Source organism: Pezoporus occidentalis, unplaced genomic scaffold (assembly GCF_034315485.1).
Source record: "Pezoporus occidentalis ecotype Australia unplaced genomic scaffold, CSIRO_AGI_Poc_V1 ctg229, whole genome shotgun sequence".
NCBI classification, from domain to species: domain Eukaryota; kingdom Metazoa; phylum Chordata; class Aves; order Psittaciformes; family Psittacidae; genus Pezoporus; species Pezoporus occidentalis.
The window spans coordinates 1-16,110 of NW_026914169.1; the positions used below are offsets into that span (position 1 = coordinate 1).

The 16,110-nt window shown below is 45.7% G+C and overlaps 1 protein-coding gene across 1 annotated transcript; it reads left to right on the forward strand.

Moving 5' to 3' along the window:
• The first annotated feature begins 2,361 nt into the window (after window positions 1-2,361).
• PNP (purine nucleoside phosphorylase) lies at window positions 2,362-12,187 on the forward strand. The gene is made up of 6 exons (XM_062621321.1): window positions 2,362-2,741; window positions 5,621-5,790; window positions 6,074-6,177; window positions 7,386-7,561; window positions 10,715-10,905; window positions 11,334-12,187. The coding sequence occupies exons 1-6, from the start codon at window positions 2,719-2,721 to the stop codon at window positions 11,549-11,551; spliced, it is 882 nt and encodes a 293-aa protein (XP_062477305.1). The 5' UTR covers window positions 2,362-2,718; the 3' UTR covers window positions 11,552-12,187.
• Window positions 12,188-16,110: the final 3,923 nt, after the last annotated feature.

Below are 16,110 nucleotides of genomic sequence, written 5' to 3' on the forward strand. Positions count from 1 at the left end.
CATTAAGCACAGAGTCAAATAGCTCATCACCAAACTTTTGCCACTCACTCTTCTCAAATATTGTATTAGGATCTGCAAAAAACATCTCTTAGCCTTCCTTACAGGCAGTAGACCTGCTAGCTGCTTTAGAGTCTCAGGCTCAATTCCCCGCTTTTATAAAAAGCACTGTAAAAAGTTCAGGGCTCAGTTCCCCGCTTTTATAAAAAGCACTGTAAAAGTTCAAGGCTCAGTTCCCCGCTTTTATAAAAAGCACTGTAATAAGTCCAGGGCTACCTCTCGGTCCATTTTCATGGCCAGCCTTTTCCGGATCGTCTTCTTCTGGGTCGTCCTGTAATCTCGGTCTCCGGATCGGCCTCCCGACGCAGCAGTGTCTGGTATACCCCAGCGGCGGACTTTTTTTGAAAGTCGCAGCACCCGGGTCCGTCACGCCACCGCAGCAGCATTGCCCGCGCTGCCCGGCCGCTGCCGCCGGCGCCGCTCTCTCGCCGTTCCGGGTCCCCGTCGACCGGGGCCCTGTATCCCCGGTCCCCGCTAGTCGGGGCCCTGTATCCCGGGTCCCCGTCGACCGGGGCCCTGTATCCTGGGTCCCCGTTAAACCGGGTCCCTGTATCCTGGGTCCCCGTTAAACCGGGTCCCTGTATCCTGGGTCCCCGTTAAACCGGGTCCCTGTATCCTGGGTCCCCGTTAAACCGGGTCCCTGTATCCTGGGTCCCCGTTAAACCGGGTCCCTGTATCCTGGGTCCCCGATAAACCGGGTCCCTGTATCCTGGGTCCCCGATAAACTGGGTCCCTGTATCCCGGGTCCCCGTCGGCCGGGTCCCTTTATCCGGGTCCCCGTCGACCGGGGCCCTGTATCCCGGGTCCCCGCTAGTCGGGGCCCTATATCCTGGGTCCCCGCTAGTCGGAGCCCTATAATCCGGGTCCCCAGCGACCAGGGCCCTGTATCCCGGGTCCCCGCTAGTCGGGGCCCTATATCCTGGGTCCCCGCTAGTCGGGGCCCTATATCCTGGGTCCCCGCTAGTCGGGGCCCTATATCCCGGGTCCCCAGGTCCGGTCTCTGGCCACCTGTGGGGGCCACCCCCTGCCTTGCTTGCACAGTCCTCCAGAACTCTATGGTTCTGCTCTTAAAGTCATTCTGCAACAGCAGTGTACCACTGGTTCCTGCAGTGGCAGCGCTCCTACCTGCTGATCTTTGTGGAAAAGGCATTGTAAGTTTTCCAAGAGAAAGTAAATAAGAAGCAGAAATGCAAACATGAGGGGGGAAAGGAGAAGCTCAACAACTTGGTGGGAAAGTGCACTTAAGGTTTCTATTTAAATCCGATTTCTACTTCTTTGGTGCCAGTTGTATCTTTCAGCAAATACCTGTGGTGCGCAGAATTTGGTGTTTAAATCCTGCTGGTTATCACCAGTGCTGGCATTGAGAGGTTCCTCAATGTGTGGATTTTTGTTTTCCAATATGAAGTATATCTCTTAAAATACCCAGGTTTTTCTTGCTGCATTTATTGCCTTGTTTATATTTTAAGTTCTCTGAGAGAGTTTTCTGGGGCAGCCAAGGGGATGTTTGATGTGGTCTTAAAGACTAACAAAGCAAACATGAATGAAAATAATAAGAAATACTGAGATGTGAAACTGGTGCTGCCTGATTTTGTAATTTTTTTTTTTTTTTAATGTCTGGTTGATTTGCCCTAAGAATTGTCAAGTTCTAATTGAGGTTTTCTTGCTGCTTGGGATGTCTATAAATTCTAGCCACATGTGTCCCTTCTGCATCTAGTAAACTGTGAGTGCAATATGTAGCTGTAGCCTTTTACCTGGGGCATGTAAAGTCTGTTTACTCATCACTGATTTTCTTGAAATTATTTTGGCATTGATTGTCTTGGAAACATCTGTGGCTGTGTAAAATGTGCTTCACATCAGCTGTCAGGATTGGCTGCTGTTGCACAGACAGACCCATATGACAGGGGTGTTTCAAGTTTTGTTTCCATAAGAAATAATGCGAGGACTAGAGAGGCAGATAGTGGGGCCCCTGATATTTTTTTTCCTGTCTTCCATAATGCAGTCAGCTGAACAAAGATTTAGCATATCTCATTACAATACTTTCTTTTGTGATGGGTAAGGCAAATAAATGTGAGGGAGGGGGAACCAAATGGGGGAAGCTAGTAAGACATTACCTCTTGTTACCATGTGAGAATGGGAAGATGTGAGCTATGGAAGTGTCTCAGTGCAGTAGTAGCAGGTACAGGTTATCAGGCAGAGCTCTCACCATGCTCCCAGAGGTTTGACTTGCAAAGGAGCAGGTGACTCCTGTTGCAGCCTGGTTCCTAGTTGATGCAAGCATATTCTAATCTATGCAGACCCACTGTCAGCTGCTCTTCTCTGGGTGGCTGCTGGAAAGTTGTGTGTGTGCACATGTGAACTTTCCAGTCTTAATCTGCATTATAAAGCATGTGCGTGTGTGTAGGCTTTCTGCAGAGCTCTGGAACATGTGTGCCATGAGCAGTGAAACCAGAAAAGCAGATGTCCTGAACATGCCCCTCCTACCCGGGGATTAGAGACGATCAGGGTAAAGCAGAGAGAAGCTGGGACACACCTCCCTGCCTCACCACCAGAGACAGCAGCAGTTCGTGCAGGTTCAATGGGCTTCTTCTCTTCGGTCAAATAAACCCCTGCAGCTCTAGCCAGCAACTATCCCCTTCTTTTGGTTAACCAGGAAGGAGGAGGATGGCCTATGCTGAGGAAGACAGGTAAGGTGCTGTGAAACGGGATGCAGAGACGTCCAAGCTGGAAGGGGCTGATGAAATTACATCACTTTTTCTTGCCTTGTTTTCCTCTTCTTCCTATTGGGCACTCAATAAATGTCAGACAAGGCTGCTCAGAAGTGAACATCTTATTGCTGAGGAGGAGCCTGGCTGTCTGCCTGTGTCAGGTGCTGGTATTATGCAATACAGCGCAGAGCAGGTGACCCTGGGAGAAGGTTACGGCCCAGAAGAGGTAGATGTGGAGAGACATACACTGCACATATGTATGGTGGTGTGCCCCTCTGAAACATAATGCTTGCTTTCTTTGTTTGGATATGTCTGCTTTTTACATGGATTTGCTTTCAGCCATCCTGGAAGCATAATGAGGGTGGGGTTTTATATGCCATAAAAGATCTGTCATTGGTGACAGTCGTGTGTTTTGCAGCAGATGTGTTTCTGCAGTGGATGACAGCAATCACAATAAAGGGGATTGTGTTTTCAGCTCATCCTGTGATTTAATCCAAACTGAGCACTGTTATTAGGTGTGCATTGTTGGAAACAGGGGAGCTATAGGGGGCTTTGTGCTACATGTGTTAATTCAGGCTGCCAAAAAGCTTGCATAAACTTCAGATTCTTGCAGTTCCAGGCTAAACATTGCATTTGATGACTCACAGGTCAAACTTTTCCTCTGTTCCTCTAGAGCAGCAGGTATCTTTTCACATTCAGGAATTCTCTGTGCCTGCCAGTTCCTTTGATGCTGTGCATCTGGTAGATTTCTGAAAACTAAACAGTGCAAGCAGGACACTGAAGATGAATTTTGACATCACTGTGCTCTCAGCACTGTTGTACCCAAAGTTTTTGGGATGGAGAGGGCTCTGCAAGGCCCCTGCCTGCCTGCTGAAGCTCCTTTCAGGCAGGGAGGGTGACACAGAGCTGCAGATCTACTGCTTTGGTTAAGAAATATTTTAACATCATCTGTTTAGAAGGGAAAGATATTTCCCTGAAACCTAGCACAGCTCAGTCAATCCCAATGTCTTCAGCAGGCATTGAATGGGATTCATCCCACACTTCTAAAATTTCTGGGGATACAGGAATAATATCTCTAATGTTATTTTGCAAAGGTGTATGCACCTTAAAAAATACTGATCAAGAGGAAGAGCAGATCCTGGTGACCTCATTCAGTTCTCATGCCTGCTGCAGGTACATCAAAAGCTCAGATGTTACATTTAAATTCTCTTGGTTCCCTCTAATTTCTAAGTAAGGCTGAAAGTTACTCAGCAGTGAAATTGGTGGGAATCATTCATTCATGTATGTAAAGCTCTTTTAGAGCTTTTATCTGGGAGGAAGGGATAATATAGTCAGTTAAGTGGAGGCTGTACTAATGTCACTTCCATAGCTTTTGCTTATTTCAGGAGCTGCTCATACACTTGGCAAACTCAACAGCATGTTATGCTAAATAAACTTCCTCATTTCCAGGCTTTTCTTTTGACAAGTATTTCAGCTAAGTGTGACTCTTCATTTTGTGATGCCTATGGAAGTTATTTCTTCTCACTGGATTGCAGGTTTATGACATACTCAGGTATTTTTGATATTGTAGTTTGTAACAGGGAGCATAAGTTTGATGTATCAGGCATTGGAAAGGCCTTACAGCAGGAGACAGACAGCTAGGAGATGAAAAAACACTTAGCTAGAAGATGCCCGTGCAATAACTACCTGCCTTGTCAGTATAAAGAAATTAAAAAAGTAGAATTGAGGTCCTTTTTTTGAATAGCTGTTATATCAGTCAGAGGAACCAGCAGCACATTGACAGTCAGATCCTCTACATCAGTGGTCTGAGACCTCCTGGGGTGTGGAGCAGCACTTTGACAGCTTTTCTGTAGGTGCTGTAGACAGCAGAATCGCAACACAACCAAGGTTTGCACCTCTGGAAACAAACTTGATTCCAAAAATAAGAAACATTCATGAAGTGACAGTTTGTCAGCATCTCCAGTCAATTTTACATTACCTTCAGCCTTGAAGTATCCAATTCTCTCACCCCTTAATAAACAGATCAGGTTTTTGTACAGAGAAAATTCTGCCCCTACCTGTGTTGCTTCACTCTGACCATATAGAGTCATGAGTTCTACTCATCAGTGGTAATGATTGAGTCACTATACAAGAAACGCTGTCGCTGCCCTTGCTTTTGAGGAGAGTTTGCAATCAAGCTTGATGTTGCCTTTTGGAAAGTATCTATGTTTTTCTGTTGGAAACAGGATTATGGGATTATTCTGCTATTGACTGTGTTTCAAAACTGATTAATGCATCTGATGCATACTGGACTGACAGGCCTAAAAATTGAAGTTGTCTCCCTTGGCTGTGCAATGCCAACTTCTATCCTGCTTTCTAGCAGTGTGCCTCAGTGCTGGAAAAGACAATTTTTTTGCCAAGGTGTTTGAGCAGTCCCCCTCTTAAATCAGACAGGAGCAGGAGCACAAATTTCTGGTTTTCACTTGTGTTGACAAAAGCTGATCTCATTGAGCCTCTTGACAAAGATCAGACTGTGGGTGTGACCCACTACGCATCCTGTGGGAGAGGATGAATAAAATCTATTCAGCTTTCTGTACTGAAACCACAAGGGTTTGAGAAGGTGAATGTTTGACATGTGGTACCAGTCCGGAAAGAAAGCACTATAGAATGAAATTAGTAAAGAGGATTCAAATGCTTGCCTGTGTCCAGGAGTAAAATGTGAGATTAAAAGTGAAACCTCTTCAGTGATAGCAATGAAGCCCCTATTATTTTAATCTTAGTGAAACTTCTTTTTCCTTGCATCTTTCTAGGACTCTTACCCTTTGAAGCTTGTTCTTTGGATGGGTTGATAGACTCATTGACCTGTTCTCCTTCTGCAGAAATAGCTATGAGATGTGTAAGGAAACAGCAGATTGGTTGCATGCCCGCACTGCCCAGTGCCCAAAGACTGCCATCATCTGTGGATCTGGACTGGGAGGCCTGGCTGATGTGTTGGATAACAAGACAGTCTTTCTGTATGAGGACATCCCTCACTTCCCACGGAGCACAGGTTAGTACATTCCAGGGCATCAGAATCCCATGCATCAGCAGCCTGCAACAGCCCTACAGAAAGATTAGTCAACATGCACCACTTGGCATTGGTCTGCAAACCGGTCTCTGGTGAAATGTGTGTTCACAGTAAAAAAGTAAATTAAAATACGTATTCCTGTGCTATGCTATTTAGTTGGCTTTCAGCTCTTAGCCCTGCTGTAATGCATAATCATCAACTGACAAATGCTTCTAAAGTCAAAGACCTTGAGACCCATAACTGAAATGGCAATATTAATTTCCAGTTGCAGGGCATCTTGGCAGATTGGTGTTTGGGGAGCTGAATGGACAGCCCTGTGTGTGTATGCAGGGACGTTTCCACTGTTATGAAGGATACTCTGTCAGCATGGTGAGTTCTCCTTGAAATCACCCACACAGGGGGAGGTGTGCTGTAAAAGATGCAAAAGGGACTGCTTGCTTTGATATCTAGCTGCAGGAGGTTACCTCTTGCAGTGAACTTACATTGCTCTTGTAATTGTGCTTAGATTTGAGATTTCTCCCCCCCCAAAAAAAAGAAGTAAAACTGGGAGCTCAAACCAAGAGGTAGGCAGCTTCTGCTAGGTGAAGCTGATGTGCAGCCATGCAGAGTGGCTAGCCCTGCTGTACTTTAGGGGAAAATGGCATATCAGACAAGGCAAATTAATATACACAATAATCTTGTTTTACTGGCTGATAGTTCTGTTTGTTGTTTTATTTTGGTAGCTTTGAGATTTTACTTGTGGCTGAAGTCAGTTTGCATTCAGATCTAAACTGTAATACTTGGCACTGCTCAGCTTCTTGGCAGGGAGGAGAAACTATTTTAAATGCACTTGACACAAATCTAGGTTTATCAAGACACGTTTGTCTATTAAAATTAACTCATTTCTTAAAGAAGGGATGTCCATAGTTAGGAAATATTTCTGCTCACAGCTCCATTAGCATTTCAGAGGTAGCAGATACCCCTGATTTCTTCTTGATTCCTTGAAATCAAGCTTCTCTTTTTTTTTCCAGTTCCCAATTGTTTCTTAATTTTGGATATGCATTTTATTCACCCATGTGAATAAAATGAAATTAATAAAAACTATATGGTGCTATAAAATGGCATCAGTGCTGTAAAAAGCTGGTTTATCAATTACCTTCAAAGTATTGAGCTGTAGTGTAGAGTTTAACTACTTATGCACAAGTCCATGTGCATAAGTAGTTACTTCAGTCGCCACAGTGGATTGATTTCTGCAAGACCTTGGCAGCAAGGAAAAACTATCTGTATATTAGGGTTTTAGTTTGGTTTGGTTTTTTGTGTGATGTTTATTTGGCCACAATGAAACTCTAGGAAATATGGGCTTGAATTTTAATGGTTTTCATTTAAAAATCAGGTTTTAGTATGTTTAAAAACACTAAAATTCTTTCTATTAAAATTAGAGGAATATTTAAAATTGGAGAAAGTTTTGTCTTCTTGTAGCCTTATGTAGAGCCTTCTCTGCATTATGAATGCTATCCACAACTTCTGATAATGCTGATGTAGCAGTAGCTGTCTAGTAATTGTGATACTCATGGTATATATGCCTCTGGCTCGTGCAGGTTACTTTTCCCATCAGGGTCTTGTTTCTCCTCGGGGTGGAGATCTTGATTGTCACAAATGCTGCTGGGGGACTGAATCCCAACTTCCAAGTGGGGGATATCATGTTCATTAGAGATCACATCAGCATGTTTGGCTTGGGAGGGCAGAATCCACTGCGTGGGCCAAATGATGAGAGGTAAGAAGGCATCAGCTCTACTACCAACTAATCCTTTCTTCCTCTGGCTGCAGGCTAGGACTGCCAGCTGTGTCTGCTGGCAAGTGTTTACTGAGAGGTAGAGTGTGGCTCCGGGTACACACAAGGGAAAAGTTAAAGCAGAAGCAGTAGGTTTGTGTGCTGTATCACCTCCCCTGTCTTCCCCAAGCACCCTTCCTTGCTGTTGCTTACTCTTGCAAGCCTCTAAGGAATTTATAAGCAAGCATCCAGAAGGTTTTGTTTTACAAAAGAAGGCTTGTGATCCCTCTCCTGACATGGCCAGCCATACCATCTGCTGTAGAGACCTGCTTCTGTCTCTTCTTGTCAGTCCCCCCCTGTGCCAATTCCTCATAATTGAGCAGTCTGAACTGCAGTTTCCAGCCTGCATTTATCAACAGCCATTTCTAGTGTGATGGAACTGATACAAGAAAGGCCAGGCAGTAAGCTGATCTCAGAGCAAAGATAAAAATTCTAGACATCCTGATAACCACCTTCGTAGCCAGGTCATTAAACTGGTGTGCCTTTGTTAACATATATTCACCGAAGGCATCGGTCTGAGAGGCGGTTGTCTTGTCAGCTTCGTAAGAGACCTCTAGATCTGAGATTGACCTGCTGCTGGTTCAGCTGGGAAATCAGGTTTCCTATAGTAGCTGTGTAGTAGGATCTTTACCCTGTGGATGGGGCACAGAGGCTCTTTTGGCACATCCTCACCCCTGGACTGGTGTTGCCACCAGAAAAGTTGCTTAGAGCAGAAGGTTGGACTAGATGACCTTGAGGTCTTTGCCAGAATTAATCTGTTATCCTAAAATCTCTTTCAAAGGCACCTTTCAGACTGGTAGGGTGGAAGGCAACCAGTACCCTCAAGGTCATAGCAGTGCTGGGGGACAGATGGACCAGTGTTTACAAAAAGAAGCCTGTTGGCACTTTAATGGGGCTAAAAAGAGCATAAGGACGCATCCACTGGAGACTCAGGCTGAGGAAAGGAGAGCACATCAAATGTCAGGGCTGTCAAAATGTAAGCAGTAAAGATCCAAGGCTGTCAAGAGCCTTATGGAAGGAAAGAAAGAGGCTGGACTGTGAAAAGTTGGTAAGAATAGCAAGAATTATTTCCTAACAAGCTGGCAGGAGAGAAGCCAGATGGAAGCCAGGTTTGTGAAGTCAGAGGATGGGTGAAGGAGGTGGTAGTTTATGAAAAAAGAGTGAGCTTAAATAACAATATGGTTAAATCTGTTATTGGGTTACTGCCTTCATTTGTAAAAAGAACATATTTACGGGACAGGCATCTGGAACTTCCTGGTTTCTCTCCAAAAAGTTCTGTCCAAGAACAAGGTGATCTGCCTAGCTTCCTTTTACAATCAGTTTTTTGGATGTAATGCCAGAGCTGGTTCCTATTTCTGAAGAAATAGGAAAGGTGCTAGCAACTGCCTCAGAGATAAATACTGTTCTGTGATTCAGATGTCAAGAGAACAGTACCCATCTGAAGAGGATTATCTTTACATCTTCATAGGTATTGGTGTGGTTTGAAGGAAAGAATGATAAAAAGCACAGAGGCCACATGGAGGAGTTTTTAAAGCTGTCTGGACTTGCATAATTGATGTGGAACAGAAGGAGAAATACCAATCAGTTGCACCTGGACAGCATTCAAAGGAAGCGTAGCTGTGGTGTTGCCTCTCCAAAGCAGCTTCCTGGTGAAGACTGCAGTGCTCTGGAAGGTGACTTTTGTCCTGCTGACCAAAATAGGCAAAAGGTCTTTGTGAATCAGATTGCAAAGTATTGCAGAGCTTTAGCAGAGCAAACTTCTCCTAAAATCCAGTCCAGCTCAGCTACAAGGAAGGGTTTAAGCCCAACAGAGTAAAATCAGACACAGTATGAAGTGGAAAGGGAATGTACCACAAGAATCTGAGGACTGACTTCAATGAGTTGGAGATTGGCTTCTGCATTGCTGGCCTTCCTTCAGGAAAGAGAAGCTATTTTCATGGTTATAAGTAGTCACTACCTCAGACCAAACAGGAAAGTTTTATTTTGTTTATGTAATACTTAATTCATATAAATATAAAATAAGCCACCTTACTGCTCTAAACATTCAGCTGGAAAAATATGGAAACAGCAGGAGATTTAACAGCCCAGATGAGTGACTGGTCCACTCCTATGGAACTGGGTTGGTGAACATGGCTGGGAGCTTATTTTCTAGATTTCCTCAGGAGCAGCATGTCAGTCTTCTACTCTGGGGCTGGCAAGTGCAATGTAAGACCTACAGGATGGATGCATACTCTGGATGGGCATCTCAAATAGGCAATTTAATTGTACTTCCATCCTAAAGAAGCTTCCAAGCTTGTGCTTGGTGTGATTTTGTTATGCCAGTAATCAAATGCAGAAGTGGATGCTCTTTCCTGGGATGTATTTTCTGACTATGAAACTTGGCTCATCTTCCAAAGAGAATCTTTCCTTGAAGTCCCTTCAAACTGGTCTAATGTAAACAGTAAAGTGGAAAGATCCAAATCTCATCTGATTTATCCAGTGCATTCAATTCTTTGTTTCAAGCGTACGGCTGTCAGTGTGGGGACAGGACAGCCCTTGCTGCTGTGGTACAGACCATCCCTGCTGTGAGCCTGGTTATGTAGCTGCCTGCTGCCATGAGCCCTAATTGTGGTAACTGATACTCCATCAGGCCCTGCTCAAACCCTCTCACTGGGCTGTTTTTTGTACCTTGGTGCTACAGTGACCCTATCTGCAAGCTCTTGTGCAGGAGAAGCAAAGAGCAGCATCTGTCTGATGAACAAGGTTTAAAGGCCACCATGGGCAGTTACTGGGGAGACAGAACTAGCCGTCAGTGCTCCCTGGAGATGGAAGTCTCTTGGAAGACTATTCCAGCAGGGTTGGTGCAGTAGGAAAGCAGTGCCAGACCTTCCAACAGTCATAACCTCCGCACACTGAGTGTTTCGAGTTATTAGATCTAGGAGGAATGCCATGATGGCAGAATTACCTGATGGTGAGGCTGGAATGGGAGAGATTGCATCCATGGCAGGTCTGTCCTTTACATTTCCCACTTCTCTAAAGGATGAGCATCCAGGATCTCTGATGGAGGGAAGGTAGCAGTAGCAATATCTCATGGCCACGCCCTTTCCTGATTTGCAGGTTTGGAGTGAGGTTTCCCTGCATGTCAGATGCTTACGAACAAGACCTGCTTGGCCTGGCAGTAGAGAGTGCTCAGGAGCTGGGCTTTGTGAGCTTCACCCGAGAAGGAGTGTACTGCCAGCTGGCTGGTCCCTCCTATGAAACCATTGCTGAGTGCCGTGTGCTGCAGGCCTTGGGAGCAGATGCTGTAGGTAAGATGCCTGGGCTGGGAAGTTTGGTTGGGCACATGGATTGAACAATTCTGCTCAACACTGAGTTTCTTCAGTATTTGATTCTCTAAGTCTCCTGGGCCCAGAGAATGAGCTCCGTGTTTCTGCTTAGTTTTGCAGTGTCTTAGTGCAGCTTCTCGGGTGGATCTGCAGAAAGCCCCTATGCTTGTGGCTGCCCAGGTCAGGGATCTGAGAATGATGTTTTATTTCCCATGCTCAGATGGCTTAACTTCAGCAGGACTGAGTGGGCCCCATATGAAATAGTCATATTCCTTTTTTTTTTTTTTTAATCCTGATACTGAAGATTTTCACTGTCTCCCTTCCCTACAAAGCAACCCTCTGCAGCCTTGGGGAGATCTTGGTTTTGTGGAAATCCTGCCTCATTCTGCTCCTTTTCTCTCCTACCATAGGCATGAGCACAATCCCAGAAGTAATTGTAGCCAGGCACTGCGGCCTCCGTGTTCTTGGGATCTCCCTCATCACAAACAAGGTGGTGATGAGCTACAACAGTCAAGAGAAAGCCAACCATGAGGAAGTGCTGCGCATCTCAGTGGTCCGGGCTGAAGCCTTGAAGAAACTGGTCACGCACCTCCTTGGCAAACTGGGGGAAAGCACAAACCCTTTGTGACCTCCACCCTTTTGTTGCTTGTATCCTAATGTGTGAACACTAACAAATGGTGTTGGTGAGATTGTTGTCTGATGTTGAATAGACCTGCTGATTTTTGTACCTGTGCTTTAGCTGTTCAGGTGCAGAGGCTTGCTTTGCATTTTGCCAGACTGATCCCCTTGTTAGTAGCCAGTGACCAAAATGGCTTTCTGGGACAGAAAGAGTTGGACCTCTGGCAGATTCCCAAGTCCACATCAGCAATGAGTCCCTTGGTGCTGTGAGCTCCATCTCCCCCATCATTTTGCTGCAGAGCTGTTTGTGTTTCTTGCCCATGGTACCGCCTCTCTCAGCGCAGCATCTTCCTTGCCTGAGTGTTTACTCCCCCTATGTCATGGGCTGGATTGAGAGCTGGTCACAAGGCTTGGTGCTGCTGGGTATGTTTCAGTAGGGCCTGATCTGAAGCCAGTGGAAGACCACAGAAAGACTGAGTTTTGGGTGAGGACCTGGATACAAGCCATGCTGTAAAGCAGGTGAAGGATGCCACATAGGGATTCTTCTATCAGTGACTGCAGCAACAGGACAAGGGGTAATATATTTACACTTAAACGGGGGAAGTTCAAGTTAGATATAAGGAAAAAAAGTTCTTTACTGTGAGGGTGGTGGGGCCCTGGCACGGGTTGCCCAGAGAAGTGGTGAATACCCCATCTCTGGCAGTGTTCAAGTCCAGGCTGGTGACATGGTCTAGTGTGAGGCATCCCTGCCCATGGCAGGGGATTGGAACTAGGTGATCTCAAGGTCCTTTCCAGACCAAACCATTCTATGATTCTATAATCACAGATGATTTTTCCAGCTTGGGAAAACACTGCATCCCCACGTGCGGGTTGGTGTTTCCTTTCCATCCCAGAAGGCCTCCCCTAAAAGCCCTCTCTTTACCCTCTTTTTGGCTCTTCATGACTGGTTGACAGAGCCTGCTGCCAGCATCCCCTCACACCTCTCTGCTCTATTTTGGGCCTTGTTGCCCCTTTTTAAAGGGGGTGAAAGCAGCATGACTTATCCATGCACCATATAAAATTAGCCAAGCTGGAAAGAGGATCCAGGTCCAGCTTGGCCTGGTTTTGTTCCTTCTGTTTCTGAATGACTTGGAGACCAGCAGCTTGGACCGCTTGCACTGGATACCAGTTACATTTTGGTGTCTCAAAGAGGAGATCAGTTTGATCCAGTGTTTCACCCCAGTTTTGCCCTGCTGCAGTCCCTGAAGCACCAGGTTTGTGTTGGAACACCAATTGTTTATGGGGTTTAGTGATGTGAGATTACAGTGGGGATTATTTTGGAACAGGTATGATACCTTTCTGACTATCCCGCTCCCCTTACGTGGAGAAGTTGAGCCTAGCAGAGAGTAAAAGAAAAGCAGGAGAGGCCACCATGATCTTTTTTACCAGCGTGGTGGTGGTCTATCAAGGAAAGGTGAATAGCACCAGGACAGTGTGTTATACATTGTTGCCCAAAGGTCAAGCTGAGCTGTGGGTGCAGCTGGGTGTAAAACAGCAACTATAATTATTAGGTAACCTTTTCCCCTTCATTTATCTTGGAGCTCTCTGTAAAGCCCATCACTGTCATAGTTAAATGTTTTCAGCTGACAGTGGTCTGAACTGAAGACACCTAACTGGTCATGGGGAGCTCCAGTCTGCCTTCCTAAATTTAGCTGATCAGTTGTTTACCACCGATACTTTGCTCTCCATCGCAGCCTTCAGACTTCTGTGACATTTCTTTAGGACATTGTGGCCTGGTGAGTTTTTGTTCCAGATGGGTATTTGCTTGAAGCCCTTATGCTGCAATTAGTAGCGTGAGCTGTTCTATTAACAATGCAGATGTTGCCTCCAGGAGGAATAGAGTTGTGCTATGCATGTTTTTTCTTAAATGGTAGCACCTCAGGTACAGGAGAAACCTTGGATTGGCCACTCTATTCCCTTCTCTCCTGGGCAGGGCTACCTGTGCTCAGACCCAACAAGAATCTGCCCAGACTAGTCTTGAGGACTTGTGAAGGGGAAGTGTTCCTTGCCTGTGCTCTACTCACTAGTCAAGTAGCTTGATCAGCAGCTCCTAGCACTTGGAGGAACCCTCTGACACAGCAACTCTTCCTATTTGGTGGGTTTGACTGTCAAGGCAGTCTCAGGGCCCAGACCTTTGGTGGTAGTATGTGAAGGGAAAGAAAGTCCACCTCCTTTTTCCATGAAGCTTTTCAGATCTATCAGCTCTGAAGTGCTCCTCAATAGTGGCTGTGAAAGCAGTGAAATATGAAAAGTGGCAGATGTGCAGAGCAAGAAGGAACCACTTCTACCTGCTCCCTTTTCAGACTTGTTCCCAGTATGGACTTGTTACAGAATAGAGAGAGAGCAAGTAATTTCCTGTTTCTAGAAAATGGTGCTTCATATTCGTTTAATACTTGGTAAATACAGAGTCTCTGAAGGCTGAGTGGAAAGCAGCTGTGCAGCTAGAGAGAAGGCAGAGTAGCTGAGGCTGGGATTTGAGCAGCCTCCATTCATTACCCAGTCAGGCTGGACTGCAATGTGAAGGGAAGCATCCAAAACATCTGCTTTTGCACTGATGAGGAGCTCAGCACCTGCTTTTGGCCTGCTGGATCTGCTCCAGCTGTGCCAGAGGCAGTGTGGAACCCATACCATGCACTTGTACCCAAATACAACTTAAATACAGCTGAAAACTTGATCTGAACATTGTCCTGTGATGAAATCTTTGGCAAATTGTGTCTGGTTTAAAAACTATTTTGTAAATAGCATTTCAACTCTTAAACACCTAAGGGCTCTTCTTTCTGCTGTGCAAGAGCAACTTGTACAGTTCAAACTCTGCATGAACATCTTGATTTTATCCCTATAAATGAAATGGAAGATGCCCTGGGCACTTTGGAAGGCGTCTTGCCATGGTTTAGGGGGAGAGAGGGGTCATCTGGCTTTGGAGATACTCCTAATCCAACTGTTAGTTGTTTTTTACTGCTAATGCGTTTCAAATGCTGACATACAGTGATGCCAGGGAGAAGGAGAAACTGGGAGGAAATAAAACTTGCTGTGCTCCTGAAACTGTTTTTGTTTGCTATGCCAATACCTTGGAAGGAAGGATTTGCTTGGCTATACACCTGTATCCACACACCACCCTCACCCCCCCCCCCCCCCCCCATGCTGAAAGGCAGCCCTGAGGGACTAGGGCTCAAAGTTCAGCATCAGCAGGACCAGCATTTCCCTAGTGCTTTGCACAGGTATTTCTTACTGATCCCACTAAGCCAAGGAACTCTTGGAAAAAAACCTGGAGGACCAAAGGATCACAACTAATTCTTTAGCAGCTGAAAGGTGCGATGGACTGTGGCAGTGCCAGTGCAGCCGGTCATCTGTGCTGGAGGCAGGACACAGTTTCTTTGGTGCTGTGCCTTTTATTTAGTGTTCTTGCTGCTTTCTGACAGCATCCGTGGCTGAAATTAGTAGATTCTGAGACAACCTCAGTTTTTTTTTCATTCCTGTATTCTGTGACATTTATCTACTGCTGAAATTCAAGTTGTTGTGGTCATAGGAGTAAGTTGGAAGATTCAAACAAAGCTAAAAAAAAGTGGAAAGTGCAGAAAGAATCCCAAATTACATGACTGATCCTGGTACTGTGGGTACCAATAAGCTCAGATGCTGCCTGCTTAGTGAATGCCACCACTGCAGGCACTCCCTTGATGCCATACCCATGGCAGGGGGACCCATGAAAGCCTTGTTGAGTGTGGTCAGAGCTGGCACAGCTCCACCTTGTCTCTCTCTCTCGTAGCCATGGTTCTATGAGCCACCCCTTTCCTTTTCCTTGCTCATCAACCCGCAGAAAATTTCTCAGGTCATGGGGTCCTGCTGCTTCCAGTCCCTGGAGAAGATGGAGATGTTCTAGTGATGCCCTTGTCTGTGATTCACATAAAAGGATGATGGCAAGAGGAAAAACATCTGACCCAACCCTTGGCTGGAAGATATCATAAAATCACCAAATAAATGAGGTTGGAGAAGACCTTTAAGATCACCAAGTTGAACCATTCCCCAGCACTGCCAAGGCCACCACTAAGCCATGTCACAAAGGGCCTCATCTGCATGGTTTGTAAGCACTTCCAGGGAAGGTGACTCCACCACTGCCCTGTGCAGCCTGTTGCGATGCCTGAACACCCTTACGGGAGAAATTGTTCCTTGTCTCCAGTCTAAACCTCCCCTGGTGCAGCTTGAGGCTGTTTCCTTTTGTCCCACCCCTTGTTATGTCAGAGAAGAGACTGACCCCCACCTCATTACAGCCTCCTTTCAGGCAGTTGTACAGAGCTATAAGGTCCCCCCTAAGCCTTCTCCAGAATAAATCCCCCCAGGTCCCTCATCCATGTGTTTTTAAGTAAAAATCTGCTGTTATCTGAGAAACAACCCTGCAATCTCCCTAGAAGGTGTGACCGTGAGATCCATCCCATTTCCTTTGCTAGGCTTGGTTTCCCATTTGCACTCCTTTCAACATAAAGGCAAAAGAGAAAGCTTTTAAAAATGGTGTTATATTTCTCAGCTCAGCAACTG